Source organism: Dendrobates tinctorius, unplaced genomic scaffold (assembly GCF_039654945.1).
Source record: "Dendrobates tinctorius isolate UK_male_01 unplaced genomic scaffold, ASM3965494v1 ptg000158l, whole genome shotgun sequence".
NCBI classification, from domain to species: Eukaryota; Metazoa; Chordata; class Amphibia; order Anura; family Dendrobatidae; genus Dendrobates; species Dendrobates tinctorius.
This window is the reverse complement of record NW_027361825.1, coordinates 1,436,435-1,455,064: the sequence shown is the minus strand read 5'-3', so window position 1 is coordinate 1,455,064 and position 18,630 is coordinate 1,436,435. Positions and strand designations below refer to the sequence as shown.

Genomic DNA, 18,630 nt, shown 5'->3' with positions numbered 1-18,630 from the left:
CGATTCACCAGGACCACTACCAGTTCGTTGCACTGCCGTTTCGGTCTCGCCACCGCACCCAGAGTTTTTACAAAGATCATGGCGGCGTTGATGGCTTTGTTGAGGATGAGAGGTCTCGTTCTTTTTCCGTACCTCGACGACATTCTGATCAAAGCTCCGTCTTTTCACCAGGCTCGCCAAAATCTTACCATCGTCCTCTACACCCTGTCCAATTTTGGGTGGCTCGTCAACAAAAAGAAGCCCTGCCTTGTTCCGACACAACGTCTGGTGTTTCTGGGCCTATTGTTCGACACTCGTCGATCGACGGTTTTTCTCCCAGAGGAGAAGATAGTTTCTCTGCAGCGAGATGTACGGTCACTGCAGATCACACGACTTCCATCTCTCCTAACAACCATGAAAGTTCTAGGAAGGATGGTGGCGTTGACAGAAGCGATTCCCTTTGCTCAATTTCACTCCAGACCCCTCCAACAGGTTATCCTGTCTCGGTGGAACAGGTCTGTTCTTTCCCTGGATCGTCCAATTCGCCTTTCATACCAGGTCAGGCAGTCCCTCATTTGGTGGCGGACGTCACCTCTCATTGCCCTAGGACGGTCATTCCTTCTCATTCACTGGCAGATTGTGACAATGGATGCCAGCCTCCTCGGCTGGGGGGGCAATATTTCGCAATCACACTGTGCAGGGTCGGTGGTCGAATAGAGACAGCTCTGCCGATCAACGTCATCGAGATACGGGCGATCTATCTGTCTCTCGTTCACTGGGAGAGACTTCTCAGGGGCCTGCCAATCCATATTCAGACAGACTGCCACAGCGGTGGCAGATATCAACCACCAGTGGGGGACACGCAGTGCCTCAGCCCTAGCGGAAGTGTCCAAAATTCTTCACTCGGCAGAGGTTTCAGTTCCACCAATATCCGCGGTGCACATTCCCGGCATGGACAACTGGGCTGCCGATTTTCTCAGCCGCGGGAGTACCGCGGCGGGAGAGTGGTCCTTACATCCGGATGTATTTCATCAGCTTTGCCGTCGTTCGGGAACTCCGGACGTTGACCTGCTGGCGTCTCGCCTCAACAGGAAAGTCCCACAGTTTGTATCCAGGGCTCGAGATCCTCTCGCCAGGGGCGCCGATGCTCTGACCATTCCTTGGTCTTAGTTCGAGCTCCCCTACCTGTTCCCTCCCCTTCCCCTTCTTCCCAAGCTGTTGAAGAAAAACAAAGCAGAAGGAAGTCCAGTCATCCTCATCGCCCCGAAATGGCCCAGAAGGTCTTGGTTCGCGGACATCGTCAACCTTCTCGCGGACGACTCCTGGAAGGTTCCAGACAGGGCAGATCTGCGGTCTCAGGGCCCGATTTGCCACCTCAATTCTCAGCCGCCCAATTTGACGGCGTGGCTATTGAGTCCAAGGTTTTGAAGCGATCAGGTTATTCATACCATGATCTGGGCCAGAAAGCCTATTTCACTTGGTGTGAGGCCAATAACATTCCGCCCATGTCATTTTCTCCCCTTTCTGTTCTGGCGTTTCTTCAGGCAGGCCTTGATGCGGGCCTTGCCCTCAGCTCTTTAAAAGGTCAAGTCTCGGCGCTATCCATTTTGTTCCAGAACACACTGGCCTCCCGTCCTCGGGTCAAGACCTTCCTTCAGGGAGTGGCTCATGCGGCTCCTCCTACCGTGCGCCCGTACATCCATTGGATCTTAATCTGGTTCTCGAGGTTCTGCAAGGTCCTCCCTTTGAACCTCTCAGGGAAGTTTCCCTATCCTTTCATGGAAAGTAGCCTTCCTAGTAGCCGTCACCTCCATCCGGCGCGTGTCGGATTTGGCAGCCATTTCTTGTCGTTCCCTTTTCTTGGTGCTCCACCAGGACAAGGTAGTTCTACGGACTCCGCCTTCTTTCCTTCCTAAGGTGGTGTCCACTTTCCACCTGGATGAGGATATTGTTCTCCCGTCCTTTGTCCGGGTCCAACTCACCCTCGGGAGCGCTCCTTGAACAAGCTGGACTTGGTCAGGGCAAAGAAGGTCTACCTAGCTAGAACGACTCGTTTGAGGGAGTCAGACTCTCTTTTCATCATTCCAGATGGGGCGCGGAAAGGTCAGCCAGCCTCCAAAGCTACTATTGCTCGCTGGATCAGGTCGGCAATTTTGGAGGCCTACCGGATCAAGCATCGAGTGGCCCCTCAGGGAATTAGAGCTCACTCTACCTGGGCAGTGGGTGCCTCCTGGGCGGTGCGCCACAGAGCTTCCGCGCTGCAACTTTGCAAAGCTGCAACCTGGTCATCTGTTCACACGTTTGTGACATTCTAGAAGGTCCACACCTACGCTTCGGCGGAGGCCAGCCTAGGTAGAAGGATCCTGCAGGCAGCGGTGGTGAGTCCACTGGCCTGATGGAAGTTTGTTTCCCACCCCAGAGACTGCTTTGGGACGTCCCATGGTCTCTGTGTCCCCCAATAAGGCGAACGAGAAAACAGGATTTTTGGGTTGCTTACCGTAAAATCTGTTTCTCGGAGCCTTCATTGGGGGACACAGCACCCTCCCATGTTCTACAACTCCTGTTCTTATGTTGTTGGTTATGTACAGTTGAGTTGTCTGTTCTGTTTCAATCTATTCTGTTACTTCTCCTACTGCTTTCTCACTAACTGAGGAAATTCCTGCCGGATGGTGGGGTGTATACTGCGGAGGAGGAGCTATCCTTTTTTTGTGCATAGTGTCAGCCTCCTAGTGGCAGCAGCATACACCCATGGTCTCTGTGTCCCCCAATGAAGGCTCCGAGAAACAGATTTTACGGTAAGCAACCCAAAAATCCTGTTTTTCCAGCAGGACAATGTGCCATGCCACACAGCTAGATCAATCAATGTGTGGATGAAGGACCACCACATCCAATCCCTGTCATGGCCAGCCCAATCTCCAGACCTGAACCCCATTGAAAACCTCTGGAATGTAAGCAAGAGGAAGATGGATATTCACAAGCCATCAAAGAAGAACTGCAGTGCTTACATTTTTGTACCAGGAGTGGCCTAAGGTCACCCAAAACCAGTGTGAAAGACTGGTGGAAAGCATGCCAAGATGCACGAAAGCTGTGATTAACAATAATGGTTATTCCACGCAATATTGATTTCTGAACTCTTCCTGAGGTAAAACATTAGTATTGTTGTTTCTAAATGATAATGAACTTGTTTTCTTAGCATTATTTGAGGTCTACAAGCACTCTGCATTTTTTGTTATTTTGACCATTTCACATTTTCTGAAAATAAATACAAAATTTAGTGCTTGAAAATTCGAAGACATGTTGTCAGTAGTTTATAGAATAAAAGAGAAATTTACATTTTACTCAAAAATATACCTATAAAGAGAAAAATCAGACAAACTGAAAATTTTGCAGTGGTCTCTTAATTTTTGCCAGAGCTTTATGTAGAGGTGTTATCGATAATTGTGGAGGAGGTGAGCTGTGATATCTATTGTGAATGGTGGATCCTGTGTTATCTACTGTATATAGAGGTGTTATCAGTCATTCTACAGGAGGAAGAGGTGAGCTGTGACATCACCTATTATGAATGGTGGATCCTGTGTTGACACCTGCATCTACAGTAGATATCAGTCATTGTAATCTTGCCTCTGACGATAAGGAAACTCCTGTAAACTCTTCCTGTAAGGACAGGAACTATGAGTCTACATATAGAGACAAAAAAAGAGGAAAAAGTAGCGTGTAAAGGCAAGGATCACCACAAACGGTATGACAAATAACAATTTTTAATTTTTATTGAGTCAATTAAAGTTAGACAAGCAACAGGCAAATTTAAAAACAATTAAAAAAGCAAAAAAGGTTATCCAATGTACAACAGCATGAAGGACCTTATAAGTGCCCCACACGCAGAAAGAACCCCTCCTCCACTACGTGCACCGGGAGTGTGTTATAATGAAACACACAGAGCCACTGACAATGACGACAATCAAAACACACCAGAAAAACCTGGAAATCTGTCAAAAGATACAATAGTAATATCAGTAGCAAACAATAATTATCCAGGTAAAACCAACAGTCACAATGAAATATAATACAGTACAAGAATCAATAGTTGCTGCCTAAAGCCCCCTAAAGACACATGAATGGAATCCTGAAAAGGGATAGATGAAAACAAAAACCCTCTGAGAAATAAACAGGCAGTCAAAGAGCACCGCGTTGGGTATTGCTCACTTGACTATTAATACATGCTTTATTAGGTACTGTGCATTGCCCGTGGCTACATATGAAGCCTCTCATGCGTCTCTGACAGAGTTGGTCACATGACCTAAGGTCCTGTTGTTTGCTTTTATTCATTTAACTATCGTCTTATTGTGTACTCTAAGCCTGGTCCCTTTTTCCAGTTTCTATGGGACGTCCGTTCACATTTCCTGTTTTTTCAAACACCTTGGCTTTGTGTCTACACATGGGTTTATAGCCCTTTGTGGCATATTATTCATTTGATTTAACCATCACGTGACCACAAGGTCCATTTTCTTGTTCTTTTTGCGTCTGCCTCTATTGATACACAGGTCTCTTGTTCAGGGGTAAGTTTGTTTTTGCTGGGTTCCCATGACTATGCTGTGTATTGGCTGTTCTTGATAAGCCTCTCACACCTGACTGATGATTTACCTAATGACTTTGCATAAGGTTGACAAGCCTCTCTCTCCCTCACCTTCCCCTGAGGAAGCCACGCAGTGTGGCGATACGCATGAGGTCTTTCCTCCTCTCCCCCTTGTGACCAGTCACTCTTCTTCTCCAGGTTTCAACAGGTCTTATTCAGCCTTAATTACCTTCGCTCCCCCACCCTCAGTTTATTTCTCAGAGGCTTTTTGTTTTCATCTATCCCTTTTCAGGATTCCATTCATGTGTCTTTAGGGGGCTTTAGGCAGCAACTATTGATTATTGTACTGTATTATATTTCATTGTGACTCTGTTGGTCTTACCTGGATAATTATTGTTTGCTACTGATATTACTATTGTATCTTTTGACAGATTTCCAGGTTTTTCTGGTGTGTTTTGATTGTCGTCATTGTCAGTGGCTCTGTGTGTTTCATTATAACACACTCCCGGTGCACGTAGTGGAGGAGGGGTTCTTTCTGCGTGTGGGGCACTTATAAGGCCCTTCATGCGGTTGTACATTTGATATCCTTTTTTGATTTTTTAATTGTTTTTAAATTTGTCTGTTACTTGTCTAACTTTAATTATCTCAATAAAAATTAAAAATTATTTGTCATACCGTTTGTGGTGATCCTTGCCTTTACACGCTACTTTTTCCTCTTTTTATCTCTTGATTACTTTTTGGCGTGTGGTGGGAGATCTCACATATTTACTCATTGGTAGTGCCCTCAGTTTTTGGTGTCTTTATGAGTCTACATATATGGAAGAGCGGCCACAGGCAGAGAACATAATGTAGTCAAGTCCTTGAATTCTCAGACCCTCCAGAGTACAGCGCAGACAATGAGATGATTCTGCATAGGAATACAATGGTAATTGGACGTCTTGACATCAGTTTTGGGTTTCCAAGACGTCTTATAGATGTATTATTTTGCAGAATCTGCGTCTATTATAATCAATATCGATGATGATGAAGATGAAGCCTGTTACGAAAATGTGCAACAGACGCCCAAACCGGAGAAAAATGCCGCAGGTACTGAACAGTCCACACGTCTTGTACTGATATCTTTTCTTGAATTGTTAGAGGTTTCCCGCCATAAAAGCCTGATAGATACTGATCCTACCGCTGGGGCACGTGTCTGTTTCCTGACGGCACGGTTTCCAGACCTCTTGTCGGTCGTGCACCCATTAGAGCATGTACCAGTAGTGTTCACGTCACCGGCTCTGCTCGCCTCCAATACAGAAGTGTACAGTCAGAATACCCCTTTAATTGATTACTTTTGTTTTCTACTTGTATAAACTATACGTACATTACTCTTTTGCAGACTGGATCATTCAGGACGTCATCACCCCAGTGCAGACCAAAAATGCTCAGAATCAGAAGGAACCTGTTAATGTCTGGTTTGTGAAGAGCATGAAGGTTAGCAACGAAAACCAGAACCAAGCTGGGGGAAACCCCGTAAAGACTGAGCATAAAAGTATGGAGAAGAAACCTGGGGTAAATGTGCTGAACTTGTCTGCACCGCATCAGTCTTCCCACAATGCCGCGGGCTTTGTGGAAAATCAGGCACTGCACAACGGGCAGGCTTCTAAGATCTGGGCTCATCCTGGTGGCATGGCCATGGATTACAACTTGATGGATGAGATGGAAGAGAAGATCCAGGTTTGCTCAGAGTGCTCGATGTGCTTCACCACACTGTCTGATCTGGAATCGCACATGAAAGGACACAAGGAGGGAAGCACCTGGATCTGTTCCGACTGTGGGAAATCATATCACACCAAATCGAGTCTCGATAGACACCAGATAACGCACATAAAGGAGAAACCCCTGAAGTGTCCCGACTGCGGCAAATGTTTTGCCAAGCAAATCAATTTTGAGATGCATCTGCGGCTCCATGCCGGGGAAGTGCTGTTCCCCTGCACCGAATGCGAAAAGTTGTTTAACTCCAAGGCTTCTTGTGACCGACACATACGAGCGCACAAGATGGAGCGACCGCACGTCTGTCCGCAGTGCGGAAAAGGCTTTCTGTACAATGGCTGCCTCATCAGGCACCTCAGGGTCCACACCGGAGAGAGGCCATTTCCGTGTCCCGAATGCGGCAGATGCTTCCGTCAGACTTCGGCTCTCAATCGTCACGTAAAGACTCATTCTGGAGAGAAGCCGTATGACTGCTCGGAGTGCGGGAAATGTTTCACCCATCAGTCCGATATGAACCGACACAAGGAGACTCACAGACGAGAGCAACACTTCGCACAGTGTGCACCAAGCAACGAGAGCTCCTTACCCACTTACATTGTTCTATAAGATGTAGGCGCCCCCTGACGTCGGCGGTGTCTTAATGAGTGGATTTTAATGAATTGTATAGTAAACTTTTAACATATGTAGAGACTCGATGTCTTACTGATTAGTAAGAAAACCATGAGATCTGGTGACACTTCCCGTATAAGAGAAAGCTACCAGAAGGTGACACAGAGGAGCTGGGGGAAGGCGGCATTTCTTAATTCTGCTTTGTCTGAACCATCGTTGGGTGCATGTGGTAGAGAAGGGCCGATCCACTCCCTGGGACGCTTTCCTGAAACGCACCAGCCCTGTGTGACCATCATGTCATTGATCTCTCCAGATTTGCTTTTTGTGCAGTTCTCGTCATATAATCATCAGACATTGCTCATATATTCCGTTTTAATTTTTCTGTTTTTAGGCAAAACAGAAATGGAACGGAAAAAATGAGGCGTTTCATTCCCTTTTTATTCTGTAGGATGGATATATTGACGGCATTGGGGATTGGTTGCCCCACTAAGATTATGGGCGCCTAGTCGTTCCCCTCTTCTGGCGCTGTATGTAGTGTAACTTTGTCGTCTAGATCGTTATAACTGCTGTAATACTTGAACCTCAAGATATCTCATGTCAGAGCTGCTAATGTCTGCAAAAATGATAAAATATATCTGAATCTAATGATCCAGGAGGCAAACTGTGCCCATAGAGCTGGACACAGTTGGGGCGTTTATAGTCTACAAGGTGTCATTATAGGAATGAAGAAATTGTTTCCTGTTGGTAGCCGGGGCTAAATCGGGCAACTGGGTGGCATCTGTAGAAAAGGCTGTAAAGGTCGATGTAAGTAATAGTGTATTTAGCAGTATTGCCATTTTTCATTTTATCAGCATTGTCTTGTAGCCATGACTTTGCCGCTAGATTTCCAGTATTTAGACAGTCAGAAGTAAAATAATTTTAAAAAGCAAAGTGCACAAAATCTGATAAAATCGCAAATCATTGTTCTCGTATCTTCCACTATTTGGCTGTATGAATCAGATCTGAGTATGAATATGCACCAAAATGTAGATTAGACCCCGGGAGATGAAGTTTGGGGCAAGGTCTCCAAGAATGGATATCCAGACCGGTGTGTGTATACGGCACATTACAGCCTCTTACACGGCCTGATAATCCAAAGAAAAGGTCACTCTCATCAAATAATCACTAATCGTAGGTTTTTTAGATGCATTTTAACTGTTTTTTTTTTTCCTAAAATGTGTAACTTCTTCCTAGGCAGGAACATCTCTATCCTGCCGACTTCAATAGTTGGCATGTCAACTGTTTGTAGGACAGTCCCGTTCTGGGACAGGTTTTCCAAAGTTTAAGACACTTAAACCTGACTTATAGAATAAATGATATCCCCAAACTTCAATTTATCTGAAAGTTAATAATTTGGAAGTTGTAAAAATGCCACTCGGCACAACTTTACATTAAAGCTTAACAATTTGCAAAAAAATAAATGCATAAAATGTTAGGTTTGTGTCTGAAGCAAGAAGCCTGAGACCCCTTACATTTTGTACAAATAAAAGTATAAGATACTTGCCACAAATGCTGATTTCTCCTATTCAATCCCAGTATCCCATATATTATGAGATGTGAAACTGTGTCTATTCTTGCTTTGTAGTAAAAGTCTAAAAAGAACCTCCCTAAGTGTCACAAGGGACACACAGACCCTCTGACTGGTAAAGGCGGTTATGACATGGAAAAAAGTTCCTGTATCTCCCTGTAGAGATCACAGGAGACCATACAGGAGAAGTGACAGGAGCAGGGTGTGATCTGCTAGAAGTGGAAATTTAGGATTTGAACACTCACAGATGGCAATGAACAGGTATAGTAAGGGGGTGATAACATGAAGAAAAGTTCCTAAGTCGCATGCTAGAGATCACAGAAGACCGTACAGGGAGAGGTGACAGGAGCAGGATATGATCTGCTAGAAGTGGTAATTAAGGATTTGAACGGTCACTGATGGCAATGAACAGGGATAGTAAGGGGGTGATAACATGAAGAAAAGTTCCTGCGTCTTTTGCCAGAAATCACAGAAGACCATACAGGGGGAAATGACAGAAGCAGGGTGTGATCTGCTAGAAGTGGTAATATATGCTTTGAACAGTTGCTGATGGCAGTGTGTACAGGGATACATTGCCTGATTGTTAATGAGGTGATGACAAGAAGAAAAGTTCTAGTATCACAGGAGATGGTACAAGGGGAAGTGGTGATTTAGGCTTTGAACAAAGTCGTTGATGGCAGTGTTAACAGGGATACATATATTCCCTGATTGCTAAGGGGGGTGATAACATGAAGAAAAGTTCCTGTATCACCTTCCGGGAATCACATGTGTCCGTACAGGTTAAAGTGACAGGAACAAGGTGTGATCGTGTAGAAGTGGTAATATAGGCCCTGAACAGAGTTGCTGGTGGCAGTGTGAGTAGGGATAAATTTACTCCCTGATTGGTAACGAGGGTGATCACATGAAGTAGAGTATCTGCGTTATGCTCCAGGGGGCTGTACCGGGGAGGGGGGAAATGACAGTAACGGTGTCATCTGCTGAAACTGGTAACTAAGCCTCTGAACGGACCGGCTGACGACAGTGTAACCAGGGTCTTGTGTTTAAAGTTAGTCTGATACCGCTTTCTACTAGTCCTACGATGGGAAGTATTTCTTGTTTGGTCATCCTGATACAAAGTAGTTTAATAGATTGTTTTTTAAAAGTACAGTTCAGAACCTTTTTTCCTTGATATTTTTCTTACATTTTGTCCATTTTACAACCACGGGGATAATATTCCTTTTATAACTGAATATAGGATAATAGAGATGGGCGATCCACACATTTCCTTTTCACGATGAGTGTGCAGTAATTATTTTTACTTCTGGAAGAATTACAGGGAAGCTTTTTATCCACATCGGGTCAGAATAGAATAAATATATTTGTTACAGTTACAGTTTTCTGTGTATGTTTTCTATATTGATGACGTTATGTGCTGTCGTAGTGATTGGTGCTGTGCAGAGACGGGAGACACATGAAGACGTCACTAAAAGTCGCCTGCGGTTGTACTTAGGTTTTGCTGATGATTAAATCGAGAAATTACTGTTTCTCGCTTTAACACTGGTCTATCAAATTCACTTTCCTCCGCCAGTTACAATGCCATCCGTTGTGAGAAAAGCATCCGGCCTTCCCATATATATAGCTGATATAGTGTCGGCTATCACTACCTCTTGTGGTCAGCATTCCACAGTCTGATTGCTGTTACTGTAAAGAACGCTATATTTAACTCCTGCGATCGCCTACCATCCACCCGTAATGAGTGCTCCCTCTTCCTGTGTAAGGAATAAGTAATGTAGCCATCCTTTATATTGACCATTTATACATATAAATATGATTTGAGATGACCTTTTTCTAAGCTGAACGGGCCCAAAACACAAGTCTTCATACATCAATTTTGGTAGAAAAATAAAAATATATAAATCTTAAAATGGAAAAATAAAAAACTCCCAATAGTTACACATTTCAGATTTAGATAGTTTATAGAATCTTCTTTCTTCAGGAGCACAGCACTCCTATGCCTCCCGGCTTTCTGCTGTCAGGGAAGGTGCGCTCCTGATGATTGACAGTTCACACCCGCCGAGCTCTCCACTTTCCCTTCTAGCAGAGTATCACTGATGTTGGCGGGATCTAGTAATCTGGGAAAGCTCCAAACCAAAAAGATTGCAAGGATACGAATGCGATGACCAGTAACTTCGCCAACGAGAAGTAAACTGAAATAAAAAATCCCTCAAGTCTAGAGAATAGAGGATTTTTAATAAGTTTTAGTAATTTCATCTACTTAGAAAGTTGAGACAATCCCTCATAAAATGCAGATAATCAGATTAATGATGGTGTAAAAATATGGGGTCATTTGATATCAGTCTGTTACATCTTTTCTATATGATTAAGTCCCGATCTGTCCCAGATCCCGTATGTCCCTCTTGTAAAAACAAATAATATTTGTATCACTATTACATCTAAAAAATAAATATATCTTAAAAAAGAAATAGTTATTGCCGGCGTAAGGAACATGAGACAAGATGGGTTTTATTTTATTTTTTATTTTTTTACAGATTTCAACCATATAGATAAAAAATAACCCAAATAACTAATAACACAAAACTTTTTTCCAACTTTTTATTTATTTTTGTCACATTTTCTGCAATGCAAAGCCAAGAAAAAGCCGAATGCTAGAAAAATATCAATGTTCTATTCAGTAATAGAACAATACAGATTGAGATCTGTATGGGTCAATTATTAACGTCTCCTGGATCTCAGGATGTAAGTGAAAATGTTCTTTAATTTTATTTCCTCCTTTAAAAGATATACATGAGGACATACATTGTTTTCTTTATTGCTGGGTTCCGATATACCAGCTGTGTTTGTGCTGAACAAAGTATCGCTGCCTGCAACATTCCTTTGTTCTGCTGAAGGACATTTTTTTTCTTATGTGCATGTAATTGGGTCTAATAATTATTTTTGCTATTGGGTTTAATTAACCATTTAGCATCATCTGCCTTCTATAGTCTCTGGCGTCAGAAAATTATTACGATCTGACGGGGAAGATTTTAACTTTTGTACTTGTTTTTTATTTTCTGAGCTCGCAGACCTCCTCAAAGTTGACTGTGCCAAAAAAACAAAGAGCCTGTAAAATAATAGTTCAACATTTTGCTAAAATTATTTTTTGTATTTAAGTTAAAAAAAAAAAAAAAAAGCCGTTCAAGGCTCAATCACACGGGCCGATAATTGGCAAACATTCATAAAAAAAAACTTGATCTAACTATCGATGTGTGTAATAATGCCGCTAATCATTTGTCTGGCATGTGAATCATCAGTAGCACATTTAGACAAGATGCAATTGTATGGGGACAATGTGGCCATATAACCGATTATTGCGCCCCGTTACGAGAATGGCTCATTAAATGAGTGCATTGTATATAGTTATTTTCTCGTCTCTCCCCATTGAAAACACACAGCCAAGCCAAATATTCATGTGTATGAAGGAGGGGTCATCCTGTATCGGAAGTGATCGGCACCAGTGAAGTTACGACCTGCAGTCACGTTCATGATCATCAGGGTATCATGCACGTGTCTCTTTGGATGGTAACGTCATTGGAGCTGTTCAGATGTGACGTGGGAGTGATCGGCATTGGATGACCCCTTTAGAGCTGGAATCATAATTGTGGCTTTTAGAGCCAAGGCCAGCAGTGATGTAAAAAGTCTTGAGTAATATCGGATACTGCATGTGAGTTTCTTGACGAAGTTTGTGAATCTTCTACTTAAGAAAGTCACGAATCTCCCACACTTCCTATAATACAAAAAAACACGAGGCATAACAGGGTAAAGTCATTGCACATCTCAGACAGAGTATGTTACAGAAACGCCAAAGGGCCACCCAGGAGATGGCAGGAGGAAGGTTCACATGAGCTACATCTCTGGCGACTCCACATGGGACAAGGCCGTGTGTGACCAATGGTCGATGCCTCGATTACGTGATGGAACATTAACAATTCTTGTCAATATAAATCCTTATCTGCCATACATGATTATTTACTGGTGTAAACAGGGCCTAACGTAAAGCTGCAGCGGGTAAGGAGGAGCGAATGAACAAAGCTGGAGAAGATGGAAGAGATGATGGTGACTTTTACATCACATGTCCCGGACATGTGCATAATTTGTGTGGTCTGTGGCCTCGCTTCGTCCACATCTATGGAATATTTCTTCCATGTTCCTTTACTTTCAGTCGCCGTTCTTCAGGAGTTTATAGTAAGCTCCCTCCTCATGCTTCACCAGTTCTGTGTGATTTCCACGCTCGACAACACGACCTCCATCCAGAACTAGAATCTGATCTGCGTCTCGCACCGTGCGCAGCCGATGAGCGACGATCAGGATGGAGAGGCCGGGGATATTCTGCACAGACTGCTGGATCTGCAGAGGAGACAGAGATAGTAATGGAAAGTAACAGACCGCAGCCCCCTGATACAGCCGGCGTTGTGCCGCACCTCGTGCTCAGTTTCTACATCCAGACAACTGGAAGCTTCATCCAGAATAAGTAACTTAGGTCTCCGGGCAAGAGCCCGAGCGAGGGCGATGCGCTGCTTCTGCCCGGCCCCCATCTGAGCCCCGCTATCTCCAACATCTGTGGAAACAGGAAACCGCACTTCTGTATCAAATAATATAAGAATAATCTGATTAAAAAGGTAAAATGTCAAAACGAGAGTCAGATGTGAAAATAATGTAGAGAGGGGACAGAACCGTTACGGTGAAAACCTGATGATTTTGTCCAGAAAGTGGGAGAACCTGATGTATACGGGGCCTCCTGATAGGAGACACCTTCCTACCTCTAGATATGTGGCCAGTACTGTGTATGGAGTAATGGATGAAAAACAGCTATGTAATGCGCCATAGTGATGATAATTTATTATAAACAGTAAGAAAATAACATGTAAAAAATCTTAACATCTTTTATCTCAGCTGTTTAATGTATTGCTTGTATCACTCACTTGTATCGTAGCCTGCGTCCAGGTCGCTGATGAAGTCCTCAGCCTTCGCGTTCCTTGCTGCCTCTGTCACTTGCTCGTTGCTCTTGCTGATGAGTCCGTAAGTGATATTGTCTTTTATTGTTCCAGCAAATAAAACAGGATCTTGGGCAACCAGCGCCACCTATAGGGTACATTATCAGTGTATTGTTTGCAGCTACTTAGAATTAAAATATCTCATTAACATACAAAGAGTAACTAAACATTTTTTGTTATTATTTAATTGATTAGCCTTCATAAAGTAATGAATTTTTTAAATCTACTCCATTACTTTATTTTGCTTCTTTCTGTCTTTATAGAATCCTAGAATATTAGAGCTGGAAGGGACCTCCAGGGTCGTCGTGTCCAATCCACTACTTAATGCAGGATTCACTAAACCATCTCAGACAGATCTCTGTCCAGCCTCTGTTTGAACACTTCCATTGAAGGAGAACTCACCACTTGTCGTGGCAGCCTGGTCCACATATTGATCACCCTCACTGTTATAAAGTTTTTTCTACTATCTAATCTGTATCTTCTCCCTTTCAGTTTCATTCCATTGCTTCTCGTGTTTCCATGTGCAACTGAGAATAATGATGAACCCTCTACACTGTGACAGCCCTCCAGATATTTGTAGACAGCTATAAAATCTCCTCTTAGGCAAGTTTCACACTAGCGTTACCGGGCGCAGCGCACGTCTGCCGCTAATCTCCGCCCCAGGCCGCACCCCCTCCGGTCTGCTCCTCCTCTGATCGCATGACGTAGCATGCAAAAAATGCAACACAGTGCGTTTGGTGCAGCGCCAAAAGGGCGCATTTTCCGTCAAAAGTGTACCAGCGCACGACCAGCGTACCCAATGCTAAATATAGGGTACGCTGATTGCATGCAGCATCATGCGATCAGAGGAGGAGCTGACCGGAGGGGGAGCGGCCGGGGGCGGAGCTCAACGGCGGCCGTGTGCTGCGCCCGGTAGCGCTAGTGTGAAACTAGCCTAAGCCTTCTTTTTTTCGCAAGCTAAACATTCCCAGATCCTTTAACTGTTCCTCGTAGGACATACTTTGCAGTTCGCTCACCATTCTGGTCGCTCCTCTCTGAACTTGCTCCAGTTTTTCAATGTCTTTTTAAAAAGTGTCCAGAACTGGACACAGTATTCCAGATGAGGCCTGACCAAGGAGGAGTAGAGGGGGATCATTACTTCACGTGATCTAGACTCTATGCTTCTCTTAATATATTCTAGAACTGTGTTTTGCCTTTTTTGCTGCTGCATCACTCTGTAGACTCGTGCAGTCTGTGATCTATTAGTATACCCAAGTCTTTTTCACACGTGCTGTTAATTAATTCTATTCCTCCCATTCTATAGATGTAATTTTCATTTTTCTTGCCCAGATGTAGAATCTTGCATTTCTCCCTATTAAATTCCATTTTATTAGTCGCTGCCTATTGTTCAAGCTTATCTAAATCCTTCTGAATCCTTTGTCTATCTTCTCTAATGTTAGCTATCCTTCCTAGCTTTGCATCGTCTTCGCTTATCACCACACTGAAAGTGCTGTCTTGTCTACCTAGTTCATGCAGTCTTAGTAACTGATTTCAACTGCAGGTCTAGCAAAGATTCATTCACCTGTATGAGCACCCCCATAGTTAGACACTGATCCCTGTCTGAGCAGAGACGATCACACAGGAGAATGGATCTTTCCTAGACCTGCAGTTCAAATCAGCTACCAAGACTGCTTGAACTAGGCAGACAAGACAGCACTTTCAGCATGGTGCTAAAGACTGAAGGAAGTAAAATAAAATAATGGAGTATATTACAAAGATTCACAACTTTACAAAGACTGATCAATGATTAAATAAAAAAAATAGTTTAATTACTTCATTATTTATGTGAATGTCCGGAACTTTGAAATTGATTGTTTTTCCTTGGAATAGATCATCAATATCTGATTGACATCCCACACCACCACCAGTAAGCTGTTTGTCAAGTACACCATGTACAAAGCTATGGAGGACACAGCTCCTTACACTGTGTTGTGGCTGGTCGCAGGTACTGCAGCTCAGATTACATTCACGTTATTGGCAGCTGAGCGGCAGTACAGAGTGCGGCCATAACACATAGTACCTAGCTGTTCTGGCTCTACAGCCTGTGGCTACGAGACCTACAAAGCAGCGACAGTCAGCACCACCACCGATCTGATACTGGTGACGGTGGTAATGGAGCGAGGCTTTTCCAGAAGAACAATTGTGATTAATGAGCCCCAGAATTAAAGAAGCATTAAACACACAACCAACCAGCAGATAGTATAAATGACACATATACAATCAGTAACATCATCCATGTATAAATATGAAGGTTCCATTAAATATCTGATATAAAGCAGGTGATCCTGGGGGGTGGACAATATTCTGGATTTCCGATCACATTGGGGAACAAAGTGTGAAACATTAATATATATTAATAGATAACCATCAGCTGCTGAAGATTTGTGTGCGGTCGATGCTCCGGATAGCTGTGCCTTTATACCAGTCGTACCTTACTGTGCAGATACTGATGGTCGTAGTCAGCCAGCGGTCTCCCATCAAGAAGGATTTCCCCGTTCTGGGGCTCGTAGAATCTCTCCAGAAGGGACACACAGGTCGTCTTCCCCCCTCCTGAGAGTCCAACAAGAGCGGTGACGCTTCCCGGGGGAAGACTGAAAGATAAGTCCTGTCAGACGTAAAATAAATTATAGGGGATGAATATAATCAAGGGAGAATGAGAGAACAGGACACGTATAGAAAGTATATGAGATGTCAAAGTGACGTATACAATGAGACGCGGGATGGAACTTACTAATTGTACATCGAAAAGGATCCCCGATCTCAGAGTCCGGAGGAGCTGTGTGCAGGGGATGACTGACTGCTCACGTGAATTCTAAGCCAGCCCCCTTCTCTAACAAAGCCAACCCATAGATAAGGGGGCTAGCCTGGCTGTTGAAATGAGCAGTCAGCCAGTCCCCTTCACACATATCTTTTTTATCGGCCTAATACTATTTCTATCCAGTATGAAGTCTATTGGCAGGCCACATTAACCTGTGGATGTGATGGGAACACCAGCTCTCTACGGTGAGTAGGATAATTGGGCTCAGGTCAGTAACAAGAGTTGTAGTTTCTTGCTCATGAACTGCTCTACATTTGAAGACGTTTTCCACTACTATCATACACCCTCACAAAAGATCATCAATATCATATCGGTGGAGGTCCGACAACCAGCAGCCGAACCAATCAAATGTTATTTGCATTAGCAGCGGAAGGATGGAAACCTTGAATTGAGTAGCAATGTGTAGCGTCCACTGCCGGGTGCTGCAGAACAGCTGCTATTCATAAGCGGCTGGAAGTGGCAGCTGTAGCTAATTACTGGTGATTGGTGGGGGTCTTGGATGTTAGACCCCACCAATCTAATATTAATAACCTATCCTAAGGACAATGGTAACAGGTCCTGTGCTAAAAGAGTTAGGCCTCCATAAACAGAAAGTTCGGAGGACTCTACCGGGACATATGTCTGTCCAATCTGTATGGAGGCCACATAATGGAAGATGTTGGGGAAGAGAAGGATTGAGCATGCACGTGTATGGGGGGCCAGGAGAGATAGCTGTCGTTATGTAAGGTATATAAAATACAGGGTGTTGTGTGGTTTTGTGTCGCACACACTCACCTGCACCGCCGGGGTGTTTGGACGGGACGGATAATAAAATGTGACGTTTCTGAACTCAAATTCACCACGTAAATCTTGTGGGCAAAGTGATCCTGACGTGGAGATCTTAGGCTCCTGATCCAGGTACTGAAAGATCTTGGAGGCGACTCCTGCAGAATGGGTTATCTCACTGAGCATGTGAATAAGGCTCTAAAAAACAACGGCGGAAAAAAGGTAAATGACACCTGGCAGTGCTCCATACCGGGGGTATCCCACTGCATAGTGGCCAGTCTTGTGCACTAATGTTCAGCTCCCATTTACTTCAATAGGACCAGAGCCACAGTACCCGAGAATGGTCACTACGTGGTGTACAGAGCTGTGTACATACAGTACAGACCAAAAGTTTGGACACACCTTCTCATTTAAAGAGTTTTCTTTATTTTCATGACTATGAAAATTGTAGATTCACTCTGAAGGCATCACAACTATGAATTAACACATGTGGTATTATATAATTAACAAAAAAGTGTGAAACAACTGAAAATATGTCTTATATTCTAGGTTCTTCAAAGTAGCCACCTTTTGCTTTGATTACTGCTTTGCACACTCTTGGCATTCTCTTGATGAGCTTCAAGAGGTAGTCACCGGAAATGGTCTTCCAACAGTCTTGAAGGAGTTCCCAGAGATGCTTAGCACTTGTTGGCCCTTTTGCCTTCACTCTGCGGTCCAGCTCACCCCAAACCATCTCGATTGGGTTGAGGTCTGGTGACTGTGGAGGCCAGGTCATCTGGCGTAGCACCCCATCACTTTCCTACTTGGTCAAATAGCCCTTACACAGCCTGGAGGTGTGTTTGGGGTCATTGTCCTGTTGAAAAATAAATGATGGTCTAACTAAGCACAAACCGGATGGAATAGCATGCCACTGCAAGATACTGTGGTAGCCATGCTGGTTTAGCATGCCTTCAATTTTGAAAAAATCCCCAACAGTGTCACCAGCAAAGCACCCCCACATCATCACACCTCCTCCTCCATGTTTCACGGTGGGAACCAGGCATGTAGAGTCCATCCGTTCACCTTTTCTGCGTCGCACAAAGACACGGTGGTTGGAACCAAAGATCTCAAATTTGGACTCATCAGACCAAAGCACAAATTTCTACTGGTCTAATGTCCATTCCTTGTGTTCTTTGATGGCCACTCGTTTTTCTTTACTTAGCTGCATTTTTCTTGCCATAATACAAATTCTAACAGTCTATTCAGTAGGACTATCACCTGTGTATCCACCAGACTTCTGCACAACACAAATGATGGTCCCAACCCCATTTATAAGGCAAGAAATCCCTCTTATTAAACCTGACAGGGCACACCTGTGAAGTGAAAACCATTTCCGGTGACTAGCTCTTGAAGCTCATCAAGAGAATGCCAAGAGTGTGCAAAGCAATAATCTAAGCAAAAGGTGTCTGTTGGTTCTGTAACAGTGTCTACTTTGAAGAACCTAGAATATAAGACATAT

At 43.8% G+C, this 18,630-nt stretch overlaps 2 protein-coding genes across 9 annotated transcripts in view; one reads left to right on the top strand and one right to left on the bottom strand.

The window, feature by feature from the left end:
• Positions 1–9,850, top strand: part of LOC141051725 (uncharacterized) — a 38,971-nt gene extending 29,121 nt beyond the window's left edge. For all 6 annotated transcript variants that reach the window (XM_073548725.1, XM_073548721.1, XM_073548724.1 and 3 more), the window contains 2 exons: positions 5,543–5,638; positions 5,931–9,850. In XM_073548725.1, coding sequence (XP_073404826.1) covers positions 5,543–5,638; positions 5,931–6,910 — 1,076 coding nt within the window. In that variant the 3' untranslated portion in view covers positions 6,911–9,850. The remainder of the gene's footprint in view (positions 1–5,542; positions 5,639–5,930) is intronic.
• A 1,126-nt stretch (positions 9,851–10,976) lies between these two features.
• Positions 10,977–18,630, bottom strand: part of TAP2 (transporter 2, ATP binding cassette subfamily B member) — a 58,028-nt gene continuing 50,374 nt past the window's right edge. For all 3 annotated transcript variants that reach the window (XM_073548718.1, XM_073548717.1, XM_073548719.1), the window contains 5 exons: positions 17,142–17,330; positions 15,981–16,154; positions 13,439–13,598; positions 12,938–13,074; positions 10,977–12,863 (listed from right to left, as the gene is read on the bottom strand). In XM_073548718.1, coding sequence (XP_073404819.1) covers positions 12,675–12,863; positions 12,938–13,074; positions 13,439–13,598; positions 15,981–16,154; positions 17,142–17,330 — 849 coding nt within the window. In that variant the 3' untranslated portion in view covers positions 10,977–12,674. The remainder of the gene's footprint in view (positions 12,864–12,937; positions 13,075–13,438; positions 13,599–15,980; positions 16,155–17,141; positions 17,331–18,630) is intronic.